The 23661-nt window shown below is 44.4% G+C and overlaps 1 protein-coding gene across 1 annotated transcript; it reads right to left on the bottom strand.

Moving 5' to 3' along the window:
• Window positions 1–574: 574 nt before the first annotated feature.
• LOC131281370 (eukaryotic translation initiation factor 4E-binding protein) lies at window positions 575–5751 on the bottom strand. The gene is made up of 2 exons (XM_058310698.1): window positions 5604–5751; window positions 575–884 (listed from the first exon to the last, which is right to left on the bottom strand). Exons 1-2 carry the CDS (start codon window positions 5749–5751, stop codon window positions 646–648), a joined length of 387 nt encoding a protein of 128 aa, XP_058166681.1. The 3' UTR covers window positions 575–645.
• Between the last annotated feature and the right edge of the window lie 17910 nt (window positions 5752–23661).

Below are 23661 nucleotides of genomic sequence, written 5' to 3'. Positions count from 1 at the left end.
CATACTAGGTTCTTGGTGATGGATGGTTCTCTACTCAATATTGACGCACGTGGATAGTTTTTGGTTCTTGATCAAATGTTCCTTTCTGCTCCTCTGCTGCTGTGTCTGCTGCCACTGGTGATGCGGACCAAACATTTAAAAAAATAAACTCGGTTATGCTTATGGCTATCTCTTTCTTTCTCTCTCTCAATAATAAAAAAAAATCGCTAATCTTACTACCGAAGGAACGATAAACTTATAAAGTCTACATCCAACGATTACTCGAACCTACTCTCTCTGGGTGCATTTGTTAGCATCGGTAGTAGTGGTGGTAGTGGTAGGTAGTGTAGTCGAAAAACGGTAGTCATCGGATCACTAGTCCCACTTCCTGCTGGTGCTCACAATATAACTATCAGAGATGCTAATTATTTAAAAAAAATCCTGCTCCCGCCAGAGCGTTGTAATAGCGCACGTAACAATTAAACAAGAAAAACGTGGAAAAGAAAGTATTACAAAGTATAATATCTTCCTTCTGCGCGCTCCCGACTCGACGCCAGCCGGGCCATCACCGACTTCCCGAATTCCTTCCTCCTCACGGTGGCACAGAGAGATGTTGTCTGCAGGTTCACCGCCACCGCCCCCTGCTGCCCGCTCGCGTTTCGCTCTCTACAGGTCCATGTCGAACTGTTCCTGATGTTCGTCGAACTTCGGCGGCGAGTTGCGGACGGCGGGTGGCTGCGGCTTGCTGCTCACCGACAGCGTCGACAGAGGCTTGGACGCGTTGGTCCCGTTCGGGCTTCCGCCGGATCGCAGCAGGGACAGCGGGACGTTGTTCGGCGGGGTACGAGCCAGTGGCGAGTTCTTCAGATTCATCAGGAAGGCACGCTCGTACACGATGCGAGTACCTGGGAACGAAACGGAAATAAAACGAGAATGATTAATATAAAATTTTACCATTTATTAAACCCGTTTCATGCGCGGGAATAGCTCTACAAAATTTAATTTAGCTAAAAAGAAAAAAGACCGTCCTAGACACGCGCCGTCCACATCTCGACAAACCGAAGTTTGACCTTCACAGAACCGCGGAGATCGTTTACGAAACGACAGTGTGTGTGGTGTGGTGCTACACCAATTCTCGCATTCAGGCCCCCAATATACACTTCTCCCCGCGTCAGCAGCTACGAAAACATCCCGTGGAATGAGCGTTAGAAAAATAAATGCGACGCACGATCGTGCGCTGTTGTTGAATCGCAAATTTTATATCGCGGGACTATGGAAAAACACCGGGCGCAAAGACGGCGAGCAAACGCCGGTAGAGTTTGATTTGAATCAGTCGCTTACACATCATCTCCTATTTCCAACGTTCTCCCCTTCAGCAGCTCGCCGGCAAATATCGAAACACGATCTCTACCATTTTGCGATCGCGCCTGAATAATATCTGAAGAAACGCTAGTTAGTATAAGATGGCTGGAATCAGCTTTTTTTAAAAATAAAGCATGTCGAATGACGAATAATATTCTTGTGCTTATCAGTTTAGTTTTATGGTTCCTAATTCTCAGAGCTATAAAAAAATGGGCGTTATTAGAATTCAGAAAAGCCTTGACTACAGCTGCTGTATTTAATTTACCAAGCTTGATTAAATGTATTTAATTTATTTTCAAGTCCCACCATCCCTGATTGTAGGTTTACGAATTAAGGTCATGTTTGACAGTGGTTATCGTCCCCATACGCCATCGAGGTTTGCGATGAGGCATTTACCATATGAGCGTTACCGAATTATCCTGTTAGGTTAAATTGGACCTGTACATTGACCGCCCGTAATCAAACACACCAGGTCACACGATGGGCAACGGTGTCCATAAGACATCTTGTCGTAAATTGACCACCACAACGAAGGGAAACAACGATGCTATCGCATTTAAAATGGCTATCAAGTTGCAAACCATTGTTCTACCGAGAAGATCACGATCTTTTCTGATGGAAGAAAAGAAAACAGCTGTGACAGCAGTGTGAAGTTTCAGTGACCTATCCCACCTCTGACGCAATGCAATCACCACTTGGGCGCGAATGGCCGCAGGAATCGAGCCAATTTATCACGACGTGCACACGTTGACGATCAGTTGGACGTTGAAGGTTTCGTCGGTAGAGGGAACTAATTTTAACATTCGCCCGTTTGTCTGGCGTAGCGCACCGATGCATGCCAAAACGGAACACCGGACCCTAGTGAGTGCCAAGCGGAAGAGGGTTTTCATAGTTTGTTAAGTTATGGTGTTGCGTGCCACGTATTTGATTTAGTACCTCATGTGCGTCAATGAATTGAACCAAGCATTTAAAATCGAGCATGAATAAAGAGATTTGTCTTCCCTCTGTAACTAGGTAAAGGTAATGCTTCTTTCCGCCAGACCGCGAACAGCAACATACAGATAGCCGGCTAAACCACGAGCCGATGTTCCACACCTTCGTTTGGATAGTTATTTTTAAACCAACAAACGATTTACAACCTTATCCTCGTGGTGTGTACTCAAGTCCTCCGCACCAGAGCATGCTGGTGGTCATTGGACATTATGTAACGAAGCGCGGTATGTACTCTGGCGGCGGAGAAGTGGAAGCGACGACACACCATCGCACCACGCCGTCCAAACAGCGTCCATCCTAGCGGCATTGAGGCCATCGACAGTCGGCGGACACTGCACCCATTGGCGATAATCAAGAATGGAAACGCTATGTGTGTGCCGTTTGCCAAGATAAGATATTGGCATGGCAAAGGGCCTTGAAACGTGCGCTGATTAGGCCGACATGGTGGCATGGTGGCGGGCACTTCAGGCTCCAGCCCTTACTGGATGCGGTAAGTAGCGATACAAACTTCTTTCTATTCTTCCAGCAGACGGTTGCTTTTCGTTTCGTCTAATCGCAACCTCATGCCCACAAAAAGGTTCTCAAACTCTTGGCAGCAGCGATCGTCTTCCTCGGTGGGTTGTGTGGGGGATGATAAGGGATGATCGGAGGCATACGGCATCCGGGAGAAACGTGTGCAAAACGGTTCCAGTAGTCCAACACTGTGTGGACCGTAGACGACCGATGATATCGCATTTAACTGGAACAATCCTTTCCTTTCTCGAAGTCGCTCTCCTTCTCGGATGTGGATGTCGTAAGAAATAGTAACTTACGAAAACAAATTTATAGATCCTGTTCTGTAACTCGAGTCAGCCCAAAAATAGATTTGGTAAAAGGATCAAGATCAAATGAAAGTAGTCACCACAACTGGAACAACGAGTTCTTTGGGTAAACCACCTTAGCTTTCGAACCTTTTTTGGGATATTCTTTTGCGTAAGACCAATGCTTTAACATATTGCGAATTTTTCAGGCCATAGTTTCAAAAACTCCTTACTTTTTTTTAAATCATTTAAGTAATCAAGATCAACATCTGGGATTAGTTGATGCAAGTCCAGAGCCACATTTTTTGGCCTATAAATACTAACTGCAATGGCAAATGGCTACGTCATCTCACGCCGCTTTATCCATTTTACAAACAAGCCATGAACAAATTCGAAGAATATATGTAGGTCTTGCTAACCGCAAAAACATCTTTATCTTCTTCAGTCCCTCCGTTTTCGTATTTGCCAAACCGGGGGGACAACTCCCAAGACTGCCGCTTACACATATGGCTGCCGGGGTGAACAGTACCGTAATGGGTTGGAAAGAATTTACAATCTGGTCCCCGGAGAAGAGCCGCGATGGAGCAACGCGCACCGATCGAACTCTCGAGAGGATGTGAACTCAAAAAAAAAAAAAAAGAAACGAAAAGAAATACAACTACACATTTTCAACAAAATGTCCTCACGCATCTCGGGTCGGACCATTGCTTAATACATCCATCCGACCTCTGGTGGTTCCGAAAGGCCGAGAACTAGAGTCGCAAGTCGTTGCCTCGACACGAAAATGTTGTGTCCCCGCTCGGTGGGAGGAACCGGTTTTTCACAGCCGTTTTCTTTTTAGCTTCTTTTCAACACGATGTTTGCCCGCGGGGGGACGGTCGCAGGAGATTCGCGAGCTTCATCATCACTGCCTACCTTTCCGCCACCCTCCCCAGTGTGCGCAATGTGTCGCCAAGGGAAGATCATTAGCATTTAGTGTCGCGGCGCGATCTTTCCCCCCCAACTGAGGAGCAGAATAAAATACACAAAGGTTCCAACCATACACACAGTCACCGGCGAAGTGAAGTGACACGGAACGGAACCGTCTCGTCATCGTTGGCGACCAGTTCATAACCACTTCGCGTCGCGAATTGCCTCCATCCGATTCGGCCATTGTTTCCGCCTGGAGCGAAGGGCTGTATCAACACCCTTAAGGAAATTAAAAACACGAATTCAATTTGGTTTCTACCACCAAGGGTTGTTTGTAAGTAGTTTCGGCCCCTTACTTCAAAATATTAAGCCAATTGAAGAACAAAAACCTATGCAAGAACCTAGAAGGTAGTAGACCTGGCTATTGTAATATCAATATGTAGTGCTTGATTATGAAACCACTTGATTTAAAAATTAAACAAAATGGTTCAAATTTAAAAAAATCAAACTTCTAATAAAAAGAATAGGTTCATCTCTCCCATTAGGAACAAACGACATCGCCCCGCTGCCTGCAAGTAAACTCAAACCATGTGGCGTGAGTTTAGTAATCGTTGCGGGGTACCAAAAATAGAACCGACCGTGCTCGACGGCCTCAGTGCCGCCTCTCGGACAAACGCAGCATTTGCTGCGAATGATGTGGTTGTAGTTATTTTTTCATTATGGTAATGTGCCTTGATAAAGAGTTCCTTCTCGCTGCATTAATATTCTTGTTGAGCAATATGAAGCAGGCGCAGGCAAGATCGAGCCGTCGCTATGAAACCGCTCGAAGCGAACGGTGAACACGTGGTTTGTCAAGGGTTTCTTTGTTCCATGGGAGGATGTTTAGCTTGAGAAGCAACATTGTTTGTAATCAAAAAGATCATATGCATCCATCTGGGTGGAAGGCACCATCTCTGGATGGCGTTTGAAGTGAAAAATTCTACCAGAGAACTTCTTTTTGTGGATCTTGCTGCTTGTTCGTTTCAGGAGCTCTATTCTGCAAACTTAGTCGAGTTTGATGCTCCGGTGTGTTTCTGTTTGTCCCGGTGACAAGTAATCTGTCGATGGAAAGTAGTATTCCCCATCGGTGCGTGGCCTTATGGAAGAGCAAATCTCTCGGGAAAGGGCACAAAGAGGCACGCCTCAAAATTGACATCCTAGTACTGCGTAGTAACTGTTCCGGACGTTCTAGCACCGGCCTTACCGGCAGTGCGTGTGCCTACGTGCGGGATTTTGCGTAGCATTCTCGACGAAAAAGAAAAAGAAACTCATTCTGGCACACACTCTCACTAATCACAAAACACCAAACTGGCGGGTTCGTCAAATGCGAATCGAAATCCGGCACAATTCGTCGCGTTTGCGCACTGGGGGTTTTGGGTTTTCCGGGGGACGAAAACTTGTGCGTACGTGCGTTCTAGCCCGCTCCGGATTGTCCGGATTTGGAAAAAGGAAAACACTCCCTTCGGCCACGTTTGCCGCCCGCTACCCAACACCTTCACTTTTTAGTTCCGGGAAACTTACCTCCGGGGGTGGTCGAGTACAGGGTGCCACCGGGCGTGGACGAGTAGAGATCCGGCAGTTCCGAGGCGTCATGGATGAGTACTCGCTTCGAGGGGATCGCCTGGGTAATCGAGGCGCAAGCCTGGCGTGCGATCGGTGATGCCGACATGGTGCTATACGGTTCTTCTTTTTCTCTCCGAAGTTAACTACCGAATGTTGCTGGGCGAAATACTTGAGTCGCTTCGGCTATTGCACTGTAAACACGCTGTGTGTGGGAAGATGTTCCGGTCGTCTCGACGGATCACGAACACGTTAGGGCCGTTTTGTACTTGTGGGTCGTCTCTGCTGGCAGGTGTGTTAGAACCTGTGGACTTCTGGTTTGGTGGCGCTTAGACGGTTTCCGCTGGCAGTGCGTTTTACGATAATACCAACTGGTTCTCTCACAGGACTTTGGCTAACAACTGTTTCTCACTCGTCGTACTGATGGTTTGCCGATAAAACTGGTGATGATGGTGTGGGGAGGGCCCGTAATGGTAAGTTCCTTCCGTCGTCCGAGAAATAAGCCGTGAACAATCCAAGACCGTATCGTAACCAGCGCAGCGCACAACTAAACTTCGGCTTGGCGTTGACTCGCAATTTAAAGCAAAACCAAAACATCACCAACACCAATCGGTTGCCTCGGTGTGCGTACCCCGATAGGGGATGAGAAAAATAAAAGCAATCGACTGCCGCACACCACTTTAGGTTTCATTTGCTTTTCCTGCTCACCCCGAGGGGGGGTGGTGGCATGATGCACACTGGTCTTTAGTGCTAAAGAGCTATTTCCAGCAACATTTAGTTCGTTGAATAAATTGAAAAACCTTCATATCAAACTCGAAGGATAGTATATTCCCGACATGAAGTTTTTATCCTCACAAATCAACTTTCAAATTGAAAACCAACCAAAGAATTAACTTATTTCGTTTCGTCAATGCGCCGAAAAATGTACAATAACCTTTCTGTGATTCAACATTTATTTAAAAAAATACCTTTTGATATAATTCTGCCATTACACATACAACGATTTCTTAATAAATGCTTGCTTTAGGCCTAAGCTTTAAGACTACATTTTCATTATCTTGAATTACATTTCATTTTGAATATTGTTACGAAATAGTTTTGCTGGTATCAATCCACGAGATAATATTGATTTACCCGTATTTTGTTACTGTTTTTACTTTTTCTACTCAATTGAATTTGATTTAAAAGAAGGTATGGAGAGATATTAGAGTATTGATTTTGATATTAGAAAAAAACAAAAATTCTAATTTATTATTTTATTTTTGGACCTACATAAACTAGGCGGTGGACCACTGTGCCCATCCCTTCGATTCTCTTTCACCCCATGAATGTTTACCCCGTAGCACGAGCTTTAGTGTTTGTGAGATCGCCGGAGATCGTATGTTCTTATCTATCGTTGGTTGCTTACAACATAACAGAGGAACCAGGCAATGTTTCCTTTGCGGAAATGTCGGAAGTGGGAAGGGTCCTGGGGCACGGGAATGCGTAGGTTTCGCGTTAGAGTAAAAAGGCAAGCCTGTTGCCGGCTTACATATGCTCCACCTAATGCGCCCCAATTGGGGCGAGAGGTGGCGACTCTGCTAGTTCGAGTTCTCTAAAGTGTTCCGCATGGAATAGCGGAATTGATAGGCATTAGACACACGCGGCGTATGTGTAAAAACAAGAACCATTCGCGTTTGTCCATCGTGCTGGCGAGTTTGGTGTTGCGATAAGAATAAACCAGAGTGATGATGGCGGCACGGCGGGTTTTTTTGTAAACCACATGGCCGCATGGCGGCCTGCAAAAGGGAAAAGTTCCAGCATCCAGCTCGAATGGATCAAATTTTTCCAATCTTCCTCCATGCCGACATTAGGCACGTTCGATTTCGATCCTCTTTTATTCCTATCGTTCATGCCGGCCTAGGCACGATCGTGACTTCCGTACGCAAATCATTAGTACCGGCATCGAAACGTGCCTCCACCCGCGACACACACAACGTGGAACACAACATTCGGACCGCTACATCCAGCCACCTCCTAACTTTCCACTTGACCGGCCCCTCGTAGAGTCAAAGAATGTTTTGCTACGACGCAGTATTTCTCAAAACACTTTCTTCCCTCTCGGGGACCTTCATTCCACCCCTGTGAAGTATGTAAACAGATTGGGGTGAGCTCACAAACACACTGGCGCTAGGAGGGGTCTCATCTCGCTGTGTGCGCGCGCTGGTTTCCGTCCAACTTTTGAACACGAAACCAAACCTCGCGGCGGCCGAAAGAAATTGAAAGCAAAGCTGCTACGCCGTAGAGCGTTTTGAGTTTTTGGAAATAGATATCCAACATAAGGAATTTTGGTTTCTATTTATTTCTATCCGGAATGGCTAGTACTGTTTAAATAAAATATTTGAGGGCTAAAGAAATGGCAATTGAGGGAGGGAACAATTGTGAAAGATTAACGTGTTCGTAGGGAATCATCCACACGCAGGACATCAACTACAACAAAAAGGATGTGGAAAGTTGTGTGTGCGTATATCCCAAAACCATTTTACGTTATTAGTGTGCGTAAGGCAACTTCATCTACATCATCCCGTGGTGTCATCAGGATGTTGACGGTTCACGTCGTCAACCTGTAACCGGTTTCGTGTTGTTAAAAATGTTCTCCCGTAATGTGATTTTTGCACCGGGATGCGACCGTTTTGGGTAATGGCGAATTGCAAGACAAAAACACGACCAAGGGTTATCTTCTCTTATCCACGTAGTGAACACATGTGTTTTCGGGAAGAACCTTCCAGATGCTGCCGGCCTACATCCAACGTTCGTCATTATTTGTACAGCATTTTGGAATCCTACATGCAACAAGGAATTTCCAACAGATGGATTCGTACGAAGGCATTACAATCAAAACAGTTGACTGTTCTTGAGGGTTCTAGATAAAAAAAAGTTGATTAATCATAGAAATATGACTCAATTCAACAACAACTCGTCTGAAATGCATCTCTCTAGGGATCTTTAGGTAGATTCCAGAGGTAGAAAACATCATCACACGAGCGAACGGACGGATCTTGTAACACACACCATTGTGCCTGAAGAAGATGAAAGCAAGCGGATTATGTTTATGATGGTATTTTTTCCTTTTTTACCCTCTGAGCTACCTCAGTGTTTTTGTCCAAATGTGTGCCTTGGATTCAAATGCGTTTTGCCATTCCCACTTTTTTCCCTTCCTTCTTGATGATTTATTCCCCACACAGAGAGGTTCAGCTCGAACGCTATACCTTTTTTAAAAAGATTTTTATTTCCTTCCCAACCACGATCTTCGATGGCCCTTTTCGTGGAACAACACATGCGTTCAATGGAAAAAAATTAAACTAAATAAAATAAAGTTTATCATACGAAAACACAAAAATTACAGCTACCAGGATCAAGAAGTGGCGTTCTCGGGAGTTCGGGTTCAGGTGATCCTCTGGCCCACCCCAACTCCCGATTGGCAAGGCCTGAACCTGTTGCTTTTGCTGCTTCGTGCGATGTTTACAAACACCAGCCACGAACCGGTTTCTAATGTCTTCGACAGGCTTTTGCTGACGGCGGACGGTGAAAACAACAAAACCAGAGAAAAATGCCTCGCCCGACTGAAATGTAAATCGCGTGTCCAACTTCTCAGACCAGTCTCCCCTCCACCCCGAACCCGCCCTGCAGAATCATAAGTTCCGATGGCTTTGCCGATTAAAAAGCGAAAAGTTGAGGGAACGAGTACGAAATATTTCCGCATGAAATTGCAGAATGGAATAAACCCGGCCAGAATCTGTTGATCCATTAATTGTGGCGCAATGAAAAAACAAAAAACAAAAAAATAGAAGTATACTTTTTACTCGCGATTGGAACACATGTGGTCCAAGGCGCAATATGGTGCTGGACCTGGGGGAAGGAGGAACTCTCAATCCGCTGCAGTGCCTACCCCAACAGCTCGATCCAATGATTGGTGGATTGGTTGGGCTGAAAATGTGAGATGATCGCCATGAAAAAGTAATATCAGGGGATTGCGAACGACTTAAGAATAATTCCTTAAGAGTTAAAAGCCTTCAAAACCTGCTCTATTGGTCTTTCAACTGGTTCCTTGGGAGAAAACAAACCCATGCAGATTATCTGCTCTGCCAGTACCGACCGCAGTCTAACCGCGTGTATCAACCAAGGCCAGCAGTAAATATGCAAAATGCTCACCCATGTGGCACTGGCCATATTTGTAATTGCGCCTTACTCGCTCAGATAAACCCAGCCCGCCATGCGACTGTGCCAGATCTGAGGGAGGAATTCGTGCGATTTTTCGACCCATCAGTTCGGTCCGGTTTTGACGTTCGATGTTGCCCGGACTGACGCACGACCTGCTGTCTATCTGCAGCAGAAGACGCAGATAGGAGCACGGGAGGAGACCACGAAGAAGAGGTCGTCTTTGGCTGCTGATTGCAGCAGGAATCCGCTGCTCTAGTGCTACTATCAGCAGCTGTATGTACTACCGACAACACTTTTGCCGTACTACGACGCGCGGTAACCTGGACCCCGCGGGACGGTGTTGCAAAAGTGTAGTGTCCTAATCTCCGACGTCTTGCCGATGAACCGCTTCGCACCGGTTTGAGGCGGTGGGAAAAATTAAAATCTTCCACGCTGTCTTTTTGTTTCTGGTTCGCCAAAGAACACAAACAACAAAAAGTTGTTAACAGCACACCCGCGAGATAGCTTATCGAGTGATAGGAAACGCTGGTACAGATGGCTGATAGGGGGAAAAGCTGAGGGGCGTCCACACTTTTGGGAGGTGGAACTAGGTTGAAACAAAGACGGAACCGGTATTTGTTAGGGATGATATCAGCCATCGGTAGACGGTAGTAGAAGAAGGCTGGAGCAGTATTTCTCAGTTTTATTTTTAACTCTTTAATACTCCTCACCCTTTCAATGATTGTATTAAAATATGTTTTTGGAGTCAAAATGTGCGTAAAGAACAGCTGGGTTTCAGTCAGTTTCTGCACGAAAGAGCTCTGTATTTACAGTACACAAAGTCTTGTACACTACAATTCCGTGGTATTACCGTGTCGATTAGATTCGGGCAGATTGCGGGAGGATGGATTACTCACCGGGCAATATTTCATCCGTAATTAAGGACAATCATTGTGCAAGATTATGGGTTTAATCCTACCATTCCACTTGCCATTCGCATTCTGCTTCGTATCTGAAATCTTCGTCTGATTGCGAGAAGAGCAATGTCATGATGCTTAAGGTTCACTTGAAAAATGGAATGAATAAAGAGAAAATGTAATCTTCCGAAAACCGGGCGTACCTTAACCATACAACTAATATGGCGATCATATGAAATCAAAAACAATAAATGTTACATGTGTTACCCTTGGATATACCCTTACTCAATGCATACGCAATACTTTTGGCTGATGCGAGGGTGGCAAGATTGTTTGTAAATAATTTCGCTCTGTGGATTGGTTTTATTTATCTTACTATGCGTAATTCGTATTGCGTTAGCGCAGGCAAAATCTGTAACTGCGTTGTGGTTTTCGGGCACGTGTCTTAAGGATGTTTTTTACTTTGTGTGTTACAGTGTGTCCACATCACGCTTACAAACTTTTATTAATTCCTTCAACGATCACACATGTGTTACACCTCTCGTGTTAGTTCTATCTAGGACTCGAAACGGTTGTATCATTTTGTTGGTGTGCGATTTAAAGCAGGGCAATCCACTCGATGGCGTCACTAGGTTTGTTTTTTGGCACTCGAGCACTCGATCACCGAAATAATGCCCCGTCCATCACACCCGCCTGACGCCACGAATGGTCCTGTAAACAACACCGGACCGGAGTAAACAGCTCGGAGTCCGCTGACGCGATTATCTGTGATTGAAGTGAGACAACACATTCGGTTGACATTTTTCGCGATGTTTGGTCGTAATCATTTATTTTCCTTTTTTTACTACACTTTCGTCATCATATTACGATGTAAAAATTATTATCAACAGATTTGATACCAACGGGTTGTTGTCTTGTAAGGTTTTTCAACTCAAGTACACCCATAGGCTTATGGTATGTTTTGTTCAACTTTTTTGAAACCTTTTTCCTAACTTTTCATAAATCTTAATGTACCATCTTCAGGGTGCCTTCCGTTTTGTTTCGATCGTGTCATCTTTTTGGAGGCCTGGGCCTCGTTTCAAAAGTCTCACAACCGTCTCGCGTTCTTTACATAATTGGCCTATTAATTTCGCTCAGCAGTCAAGGGCACTGGGCTCGTCTCGATCCCTCCCCTCCCCTCCATTTCGTATGAAAAAGGGTGTGTGTTAATGTTCGACGTAGCTATCCAAGATAGCTGACAACAGGGTCCACGGTCCATTTATCGCATCCCCAACCCACCCCAAAAGTGGTCGCCGTCGTGAATTCGCTCATCCGGCGGTTTTCGTGGACCCGAAAACCGGTTACAGCCACACGGTTTTGTCCGCCATTATCAGCGGTAACTCTTCGTCGCTTCCTAAAAGGGCTTTATGGAAACGGCGCTGGAACTATTCGTTAGCAGACATGGATACTGCGTCGTGCCAGCGGGCGTTTCGAAGGTCAACCCTGAAGGGCATGGAGCGATTGAGACTCAGTAGTGTGTCCATCGTTCGGACGAGCCCCCCGACAAATGAATTTACTGTTTTTTGGCACATAGAGGAGCACACGGTTGCTGGAGCTGAAGCCGGTGGACACAAACCACTTTTAAAGCGCTGTGGACTACACACGAGATGCATTTCATGTCCATGTCGCCGTTGATTCAACGGTTTGATGAACATAAACAAAACGTTTCGTTTGACTTCATCCATCCTCGATGGTATAAATAAACGTGGAAAGATGGCCATGGGGCGAAGCAGAACCGCGTGAGAGGGCATTCACGTACGGTCGCAAATTATTATGTTTATGTACGCACTTGGCCGTTTTAATCAATGAATAACCCGGTAGACATTTCCTACTCATAAGTCAACCAATATGCTGGTACAATGAACTGTTGATTCCCACAACTTGTAATGTTCTCATGCAGCTTCTTCATTTTAGGTTTTGTTCCTTCTTCTTTGCTCTATTCTGTAGCTATTTTTCGAAGGATCGTTTGTTCATTGATAAAAATAAATAGTAATAAATACTTCTATTTTTCCCCCTTCGTTTAATGATCGCTTCTCTATTACTGCACTCGCTTCGCTAATTTTATCCGTCAAGTTAAAATGTTAATTGAGGAAGAACCGGCAGCTATTTCTTGATGTTCTTTTGGTACGTTTAAATATAAATCATGTTTCATCCCACACCTCGTGATTGTGTTGGCCAGTTGTTAGCAGTGCTCTTAACTACAACCACACTCGGTAGGATGGTGTAGTATACGGTGTGTTTGCAACGTGAACATTTAGGCAATGTGAAGAGAACTCTTGTTTACTCTTTATTTCATTTTTTACTTTAGCCAGTTGAATTGGAGTGTTACAAATGGGATAAGGAGAAGCCTTGTTGTGGCATGACTCAACGCTTGATAAGGATAATCTCTCGCGTTTGTAATGAAAGGTGGAAGCATGTTTGGGCCAAAGTTTCAAGCCAGCTCACAGGTCGACGGAAAGTTACCAGAACTGCCGAAACATTAATCCTAACCGTAATAAGAATGGTTATTGCATCAGCTTTTAGTCATTCGATAGCGGGGCGAAGAAGGTGATGTTGATATGCATTCTTGAAGACATTCTTATCCCCGGTGGGTTTCCCGAGGGGAAACAAAACATCGGTACACCTTTATACACAAGCTTGCCTAAGATGAGTGTACAGTGGACTAGAACATCTACTAGGCGATCGTTTCGACGCTTTACTAGCAAAAATATTGCTTTGTTGAAGTGCCCTATAGAGGTAGATAAATAGAGCATTAGTCACTGCTTTAACAGCTGTCCCTATTGTAGAACTTTTGCACCATCCGGGATATTCAAAGCAGATAGACCCACGGGATGATTCACTCCGTTGAAGTTCTTCTAGTCAACGAGGCGACTAAGGAAAACGGAGAAGAACCTTGAACTGGATAAGAGAATCAGACAAACGTACCCATTTTTAATAAGTTTCGAATGCATTCAGTTTAAAATTATCGACAGGTATATTCATTGCTCCGAGTCACAATACTGGCCGTTTGTGGGTACTCGTTCAACAACTTCACTGTCGGTCACTGACAGGAAAAAATTGTACACATTTGGCGGTACACGTTTGTAGCCGGACTTTCCCATCTACTGGCGCCCATGTTTGCACAAGTGCCATGTCTCCAGTTACCGGTGACACCGGCACAATGCAGTGGTGAATGGCGACGTTCAGCAAAAATACCTCACCCGATCCTCGATCGATCAAATGCGCCTTTTTCAAATGTTGAAATTGTGTTCCTAGACCCACTTATCAGCGGATATGTTTTTCTTTTGATCAATTTAACATCCGGGCAAACGAATGAAATATCGACAACTAATTTGCAACCCGTTGTTTAACATACCACATGGCGAGAAGGGGTTAGGAATATGATGAATAGAAATAGGAACCTGGTGGCGGCGGATCGCCCAGATGTCCACGTCATCCTGCGTACGGTGTTAGATGTCAAGCACCTTTTCGCATGGAAGTGCACGGACTTCACCTTGAACCGGCAGTGCTTGGCAAACACGACAGACTATTGGAGGTTTTATGTGCTTTCCAAGCAAATGTATTCTCCCGAGCTGTGGTAATCATCTGCTGATCGAAGTCCATCTAAATGCAAACAAACAGGAGCCGGTTGGACTAAGCAGATCGGAGTAAATAGGAAAGTGCTTCGACACATAAAGCTACTGAGCTTCATTGGTAGGAAATGCTGACATCGGTGGTCGCTCCATTGCGTCAGCGTCGGAAGACGATAGCGAGAGTGTTTCGTTGGCGCGTACGTGATAAAATGGTCGTCTACCACGCCGGAAGGTAATCATCTTGCAATGGAATCTACCCAGTAGACCTCGCACTACCCTCCTGGATGTGCTGCTCGCATGCTGTACCATGCGGAGAGTTTTGTTCCTCGTTCAAGGACCACGTGTCTACGGCTATGGCGGTTTACGGTACGTCAACAGATGCGTCTACGCGCGGTAGTTAGGAGGAAAATCGGTTTTATCAATTATCGCTACTGGCTTGAAATTGAACTCTGCGGAGGTAGGACCGGCGGTGTGTTGTATGTGAAGCCGGTTGAACGAGGTCTGTTATCTACAGTACAGGGGTTTTCGAGAGTGCGACACAACCACCAACGCAGGCCCAATGGTTGTTTTGGATGACGATGGTAGGAAAAATTTAAAAAAAGATACTACTTCCCTTACTCTGCCCATGTCGGTGGCCGGTGTGCACCGGGCGAGGTCATTCCTTGGTGCTGTGCCGAACGCCACGTTCGCCAACGGAATTTTATTCGAGGGGATTTGAAAGATAAATCGTCACCTAACCTCAACGCGCACCGTCGCCATTCGCCATTCTACCCGGTGCCGGTTTCTTCACCATGCGACAACGAAATTAGGTCAAACGGCGGGTAGGCCGCGAGGGCGTTGGATGATGATCGCGCTGATGGTGATGATGTACTATCCCCCACAGCCAGCCATTATGCCATACTGCTACTGATCGTACGGGAACGTACGTTGGACTCTCTGATACCCCGTGTTGTTTGCCCGATACCGTGCGGAATGGGTTCGCGAAGTCGCGTGTGCGGCACTAAAACAGCTCGGACAGAACGGAACAGCAAAGCCGGAAAAATGGGATCTATTTTTGTGCGCGGAAAAACGTTAACAAACCGGTGCGCCATGTGGATCCCATTAAAGCACCCGGCCCGGCTTCCGGAAGGGGTAGATCACAGCAGCAGTTGTACTGACGTCTTTACCGTGTCGTCGTTGTCTTTGTCATTTTGACGGTGGTCATTCTACTTTTTTGCAACTCGAAAATGTTGTACGTGACCGACTGCACCAATACTCGTGCTGCAGCCATTTTTGACAGCAAGAGATGGTTTCCAATTTATAGCCTACTATTGTCACCGAATTTCTTCCTGGGAGAGTGCTCTTCCTGGGATAGTGCGCATTTTCGTACGATTTTCAGAAGAAAAGAAAACCTCCGTTAGACCACCGGATGATGCAATCCTACTCAATCGTTGCCACCATCGCGCGATCGTCTAATATGTTATCGCCATTTGTCAACCCCGCGCATCGTATCTACGTTGGATCTTTGTTTTGGTCCCCAAACTCGACAGCAATCCGGTTTATCGTATTGTTGATCCGTTGTTTACACATTTCCGTTTTCTTTCTGTTTTTTTTCCCTCGTGTTATGATGCCCTTTGCACGAGTTTCCGTTCCTGGTGGCATTTTGTGGGTGAATGTTTTCGAAAAACAAAAATACCGGCCCGTAATGCGTTTCGCTTATTCTAACCTCGAACATATCGACCGTTTATTGTTTACAGCGTTATGTGAGCGGTTTCGTGGTCGGTTCGGATGAGTAAGGCAAGGTCAGGTACAACAGGCATAACAACAACCGTGTGTCCTATCAGTGGGGATGTCTTGTTTTCGGGTGATGCTTGTTTACCACCTTCATAGAAGGCGAAAAGACAATTTTAGATATCGCTTCCACGTGTGGTAATAGTGGATTAAACTGGATCTTATCGCGGTTGTTGTGGGTTTTATCAAACACTGAACACTGACAGTAAAATCATTGTAGTAACTGCTGGAAAATATGCTACATTGATAACGAAATAATTATATGATCTGGCTGTGTTACAACAGCGTCGATGAGGACCTCCTTCGACACTCATGTTTTACTATAAGTGTTAAGTTTCTTGTTTCAGTTAGAAGTGTTCGAAAAGAATTCCAATTTAATGGTGCATTTCCGTACAATAAATCCACGAGTGCGTGGTACTTAAAGCATTATATGACTCGGATCGTTAAACAATTCCGATAAAAGTAATCTTTTAGTGACTAATGCGTTTCTTTTGACAAAGCCGTTGCTTCTTTGTGTTCAGACAAAAAAGTCATACTTTTCACGCGAAACAAAGCAGCTAAACGATGCGCACGGTAGTGTCACCTGAAGACGCCACCTTTTCGAAGTCACAGCGAAGCGACCGTTTCGATCCATAATGCCTGTCACGAACGTGCACTTACCCACGATAACGTGGGTGCGCAAGAATTAAAATTTAGTACCACAAACAACTGAGGGGAGGGTGGTGTGATGTTGTTGGGGAGTTAAGACAGCTGTACATTGTACAACGGCTCCAGGAAGTTGACAGCTGAAGATTTGGACAGCATATGGTGGAAAAAGAACGGGGGATCAATGAAGAACCCAACTATCTTGAATAAATTTGAATACCAGCTCCTCATTTTAGAAGCCATTGAAGTCGTGGGTTCTGGATCAGAAGCAAGTATTTTGAAAGATTAATTTCTCTACAATGACAAGTCAAAGCGTGCCCAAAGCGTAGTGTCACATCCTACACACCGTTCCATTTCAATCTCTAATGCATGGGTTAACGATCGTAGGCCTTAAGCCCGATAGAGAAAGTATTTGCTTACCACATATTGATGCTGATGACGTCAGCGTAAACCTGTCCACGGCTAGAAGTCGTGGGTTTGTAAATAATCATCATAATAATTACAATATTAATTCTCTGAGGGCTTGTCCATGTTTGCTGTTTTCATGGCGTATGTCGTACGGACCGGTTTTTAGTGGAAGACATACTAGAACTAGTGACGAATCTAACGAGTACCACAGCGTGTACGTGTGACCAAAGGTAGAAAAAAGAAAAGAACAATATGTCTACATCAACACAGCAAATGACGGCGTCAAGTGTCTTCTAGAGCGCCGATTTCAGACTTGTTGTTCAAGTGGCACTCCGCTTCGCTTTCGTTAGATGGCACCAGGTTCGAGACAAGTGGATTCTAATCAGTTGGCAATCATGTCAATTGGGTTCGGCTTATTGAACAGCTCGAGGCTAGAGGCTTTAATCTGATTACAGCCATACAAAGTAGACGCCAATGCAGTTCGGGCTAGTTTCAGGAGGATCGGTTTTGTCGATCGATTAACCACTTGCCCACCAAGTTGCTACCCGATTGGCGCTAGACAGTTTCCTATCGGGATCATTCGTAGCACGGGTGGACGGAAGGAACTATGGAATATTTATGTTCTGAAAATGAGGTTTGAAGGGTTTTCCTGTTATTATTATTTTTAGCAAAACTGCTTCCTATGTCTTAATCATATCGCAGCAGTAATGACTAATTTCTTATACATAAAGTTATGGCTGCTAGAGTTTCTTGAAACCCTTCCAGACTTGTAAGATGCGTTGTTTTCTGTTTGCCACTCTCTGCATACATTGTTTCCGCGGCCGTAATTAGTTCCATGCGCTGGAGGTTCGTCCAAAATCACGTGCCCGTCACATCGCTTGCCCCAAGTATGCACTTCGAGTGCACACGGCATCTCTGCCAGGGCGATCCACGAATCAGCTAGAATTGCGTCGTAGAAGGAGCGATTACAGTCAAAATAAAGCACCGCATGGCAAAACAGTGTAAACGGTACGGGATGAAAGTAAGAATAACGGAAGCAGGGATTATCATTTGCATGAAGGTGGAGTAACATTGAACAAACCCACAGGGAATGGAGCATGATGAAATGTGTATAAACTATTGACTAACACCAGGTGGATCGACATGCTGCCTATCATCACGGAGGTAGGTTTGTTTGTAAGCCGGTAAAGCTCCTTTGAATCTTAGACAAATTAAACCAACCTCAAGAGATTAACTCCTGCTTCTTCCCGAGAACGTTCAGTGCATCGGAAGAAGTTGCCTTTTAAAAATGGAACAGCTTTTGATAGATGGGATTATCAGCTCTGCCTTTTCAAGCGAAGGTCGTCCATAATTTACTCATGGTTCGCATGTTTGACCTTTGTAGTGAACAGGAAGGAAGAGAAATGTTTAACTGCGTAGGCAATATAAATGAACTGCGATCGATTCGGTTCATGCAAAACTCCAAAGTACGCATTATAGTAATCTGATCATGTGACTTGCGAATAAATTGCGTTTGTTTACCTCTTAAAAACGAGTGGAAACAGCTCTATCGGTTGTACAGTTTGGAACATTAAAAAACAACAAAATTGATATTTTCTTGTGAGAGTCCTTAGGGGGGGAAATAAATAACGTAATGTACAGGAAGAAAAGTTACAGTGTGTTACAAACAAAAAATTAACATCAATTGAGGAACGTGTTCAAATTACACTAAACAGATTTTGGCACCAGAACAACGTTCCTAACAAGTCTTGCAAATAGGTGCAAACTATTCTAAGAGGCGATAACATGAGACATTTCGTGGTTAATTCGTGACACTTTTGCGTAGTAGCAGGTTGTTTGGAGGCGATCCGATTAATGTATAACACTTGTGAACTCATAATAAACAGGTTATGCATCGTTGTCTTGAATAATCTTAAAATAATCTTGTACAGAACAAAGCAATAGAGAGGGAATTCGGGTGTTGATCTTTGGATTTAAAATTCATCATGACTATCATATAAGGTATGTAAGAATCGTGAGCTGTGTAGCTAAATATTTGCACTCAGCCGAATCGAGCCGCGCGATAAGATGTTCAAATTGTGTGTGTGCTCGTGTTCTTATCTTATCAACAAAAAATAAAAATAAATTTGAACGATCCCGTACACTACTCGCTAATTGTTGTTGCCGGAGGAAGAACTGGTTGATTTGGTGTATGTGTGTTGTTGTTGTTATATGACTCTACAGCGTTATGTAACGTCAAGATAGTGGAGCCACATGTTCAAACATACGATATCAAAGTTGTTATTTACTACAACGCTTCCATGAGCTGGGCGCTTCAGGCCGATACCGGGAGTGGCTGTATGTCTTAAATTTATCATTGCAAATTACGAAGATTATGTACCCCGGGTGCTGCTCGACCGGTTGTTTGTGTGCTTCACAGAGCAAACATTCTGTCCATTCGCTCGCTTTTCGGAAGCTCCACCCAAACCCAGCGCTGCCAAATGCCCTTCTTTTCTCGGTGCTCAGGAAGTTGCGCGAAAAGATGCCCAGAACAGAATCGTTAACCTTGGGGTGGCAAATTGAATACCAAATTTTTCGTCACCCGTTGAATGTTTTGAGCAAGAGCGGCGGAAAGGAGGGTAGAAAGTGAGAAACCACCAAATAGAAGCAAGGTTGAATCAATTTCCAAACGACCTTTCTAAAGTGCTCCCCCCAAAGTGGGCCCATAAAATGCAGCGAAAGTGATCCCAGAAGCCACCCCAAACCCCATTCCGGAGTGCGTCTCCTTGACCTATATTATTCTCGAAAAGCGTCCAAAATCGCCGACCGGCCCGACGCACTAAGGAATGCAACCTTCGGACGCCTGATTTTTTCTCGCGCAGGACGATCGGATTACTACGCCCGATAGTGTTGCGGTTCATTGAGAAAATGGAGAAGGTGTTGGCTATTTTTAACCTGCTCGTGTTTATGTTTACTCATCGATCACATTCGTTAAGAGATCTCTTGTGGTTCTGCAGTGAGTTTGGGTTTGTCAACAACACATGCCGCTGGTTGGAAGGATATACCCATCGAAAACGCTCATGAGCTAGCGAGTTAATACAAAATAGCAATGTTTTAGACAGTGTTCGTTTGTAGAAGCTTGTAGTAGCAATATCGAGGGATATTTAATTTCATTTAACTATCGAAATCGTCAAGAAAGTTAAACATACGAATTATAATATTTGTAATAAAAAAGCAGAAACAAATTCAACAACGAGGAAAGCAACAAATGAGCTCTGTTTGTTGCAAGAGGACGTCACTTTCCTTACCCCAGTTGGGGCCAGGCAGACTGAAGGAACTTTCTAGCATCGAAGGATCGTCTTCCGCTGACGCCATATGATGCCATTCTAATCGGGTGATATAATAATTATACTTGTTGTTTGTTTACAGAGAACTTTGGCTTCGGAACAAAAAGGGCATCCTCTATCGGACGTGAAGAAGTTAGATTGTGCAGCGGTGGTGTTGTGCATTGTTAGATGCAGTGGCGAGGCAGCCCCCGATGCACCACGTCATCGTACGTGCCACAAACACACCCTCCTCCCGCTTCCCGCTTCCTTCCCCTATTCTAACTTCCAAAGGGTTGTTGTGATGGTGTACAGCACTGTTGATGCATTGGTCTTCTATACTTTTTCTATGCTTCATCCGGTGGGGTGGTGGGACGTATCGAACGACGCGTTTTCTCGAGTGTTTGTGAACTTCTGTCTTCCGTCGTGGTGCCGTTTCTAACGCTTCCCCACCGCAGTCGTCGCTCGTCGAGGGCGAGAACGTGCGTCGTTGTTTGTGCCGTTCCTCGACGTCAGCCGAGATACTCAAAGGCATGCATCTTACGGGGGGCACGGCGCTTATTTACTAGCCTTAGAGATTATGAATCCATATGCCTAGTCCCTTCTGAGTTTCGCGTATTTTTTTTTTTTGCAGGTTTTGTTTTGCTCTTTCGCTCGATTGTCGCCTGGACAGGAAACGAACTTACCCTCGCTCGACGTCGCGCCATTTAAGTCGACGTGCCACGACGTGCAAAACCGGCATGTAGGGGATGGAACGACACGGAAGGGAAAACTATTTTTGTTTTGTTCAACTAGTAGCCCCCCTCGGTGGTGGTGGTGGTGGTGGCAGAATAAATTAATAACTAATGCGTGACGGTTGAAGTCCTCAAACCCGATCGTGCCGATCGTAATTTAGGTTTATTCAAACAAACAAAGTAAGTACTGTTCCCTGGGGAGGTGTGTACTCTAATGAGTCATTATTTGCTTTTTTTTTCCTCTCCAAGTCAGTCGATTCCTTGCGGGAAAGATAAGATTTTGAGGCGCAAAATAGTGCATTATTCGTGCATCCAAACAACAATCCGAGCTTTGTTTACAAAAACAAATGCACTTCAGCGTAAAATCGAACGCGCAACGCTTTAATGGCACGCGACATGTGAGCGCATTTATGTGATTTTATTTTTCTATAAGCGACTTTCAAAACAACATCCTCGTCATCCGATCGCTTAGACACGTTTGAACGATCTAACAGTGTTGGTTGTTCCGACTCTGGTGCCATATTAGGATTCGCCGAGTAGAGTGTTTTCTACGATGGAGCCATTAGGTGTCAGGGTAATATTTCACTGACAAACGGTACGATCCGATAGCAGAAAGTTGCACAAAAAAGGTAACACGAGATTTTTTTAAATTTGTTTTTACTCTTGTTTTGAGTTGGTTATTATTTATGGACTGTAAAAGAAATATCTGGAATAAAGGTTCAGGCTGAATATGAACATATTTAAGTGCTATTAATGGTGCATGGTAATGATGCTTATTCTATAATCAGAGACAAACTGTTCACTATACTAGCGTTCTTCCATATTTCATATCTATTGCTATGATAAATATTGCCCAGCTCGTTTCAGCTCCTTGCAATACATAGGTTGTATGTTTATTCACCTCTTCGAAGTGCCACCATAGTGTTCGGCGATTTTGCATTAGCGTATCGGCGATCGCGAATCTATTGACTCGTGATTTTTCGCGCACTCAGCGATTGGGACGCATGTACAAATAAGCCGTCTAGACAGGGGGCCTGCTAACAAAAAAAAACCGGTCCCCCAACCCACAGCTGCCGACTCCTGCTTGATCAAGGTCCTTTCCGCCTGCGGAACCGATCTCTTCTAAGCGCATGCCGCCTGCTAACGGTATCTGCCGTGTTCGGTTTAACAGCTGCGGGTGTTCAGTGTTCAGTCGCCTCGGAAGGACAGCGGAAGGAGCTCAGGCGAGCGCTGTGAAAACTGAATTGATTTCCATTCGAATTGTGCTATTTCACAATAGTACAGGATTTTGCATATGAGTTCAGTTTGTGGGTATCCGAATTGTGTTGAGGCGGTTCCAAACGAGGTTTGTTTGCTGGTGTCTTTTGGAATGCGATGTATGGAAAAAGATTAACAACTTTGAAAGCAATCACTAATTTTATGACAAGATGGTTGATTATCGTGTTTGATTTTTATTTTCAATGAAATAATGTTTAAGGAAAACGAAGAGCTTAAGTATTTTTTTCACTTAATCGTTAACCACAAACATATGAGTTAGTAAATGGCTGTGGTTTTATGTATTCAAAAGTTAACAAAGTACTGAAAATTGGGTTCGCAAAGCCGTTGCAATAATTGAAATTTTCGTAGTTCGAAATTTATTCATGTATCACTCGTTGCATATCTTTAGGCGCAACTGCGGAATTTTTGGATTGTTACCCAAAGGGTGTATAAAGAAAAGATAAGTTCAACTAGCAAATTTGCTATTTCAATTTGTGACGGTGTTTGTGAATTAAAAGCCTTCAAAAGTACTGTAATATGGCCCCTACTTGTCCAATTGGGTCAGGACACTTAAATGATATCGATAAATTAGCAATTATTCATTTCTTTCTGACTCTTCAAATAAACGTTACTCAAGTAACCTTGGTCAAAACGTAAATATTTCGAAATATAGCAACTGACAACTCTTCTGACAGTACAGTAGTGATGGAAACCGTGGCTCCGTGTAGGAATAAAGGAGCGAGTTCATACATCTGATCTGTGATTTGAACGAAAAAACATTTTTATTATTATTACTTCATTGAAACTAACGTGTGTAGTAAAACTTACTATCTTACTAATTTAAAAATTATAAGAGTAGTTTTAGAAGTGAGCTGAACTCTTGATTAACAGTAACGAAGACAATTTTCGCTAACAGTCTGTACGAATCGGATTTAACCAATCCAATCAGCTCCGACTTCGCATCTCCATTTCTAAACTGCCACTTTGACAGCAATGGAAAATGAAGGTTCGAAAAGGAAAGCAAGTGTTGCGAAAAAGGGAAGAAATATATGGTCCTCTGGCACATCTGTGCATTTTGTGGTAAATGTGACGCACAGACGATAACGAAACGAACGGATTCTTGCGTGCGTTTTCGTTGACTATTTTTGTGGTGCTATAGTGGCGAGAAAATAGTGACCGTACTGCTCCTCCCGACC

This window comes from Anopheles ziemanni, chromosome 2 (assembly GCF_943734765.1).
Source record: "Anopheles ziemanni chromosome 2, idAnoZiCoDA_A2_x.2, whole genome shotgun sequence".
Classification (NCBI taxonomy): domain Eukaryota; kingdom Metazoa; phylum Arthropoda; class Insecta; order Diptera; family Culicidae; genus Anopheles; species Anopheles ziemanni.
This window is presented reverse-complemented; position numbering and strand designations above follow the sequence as displayed.

Excerpts from the sequence above, each read along its gene's own strand:
- LOC131281370 (XM_058310698.1), bottom strand. The coding sequence starts at position 5,751 with ATGTCGGCATCACCGATCGCACGCCAGGCTTGCGCCTCGATTACCCAG. Across the intron at positions 885-5,603 it reads GTACTCGACCACCCCCGGAG|GTACTCGCATCGTGTACGAG; the intron begins GTAAGTTTCCCG and ends TTTCGTTCCCAG.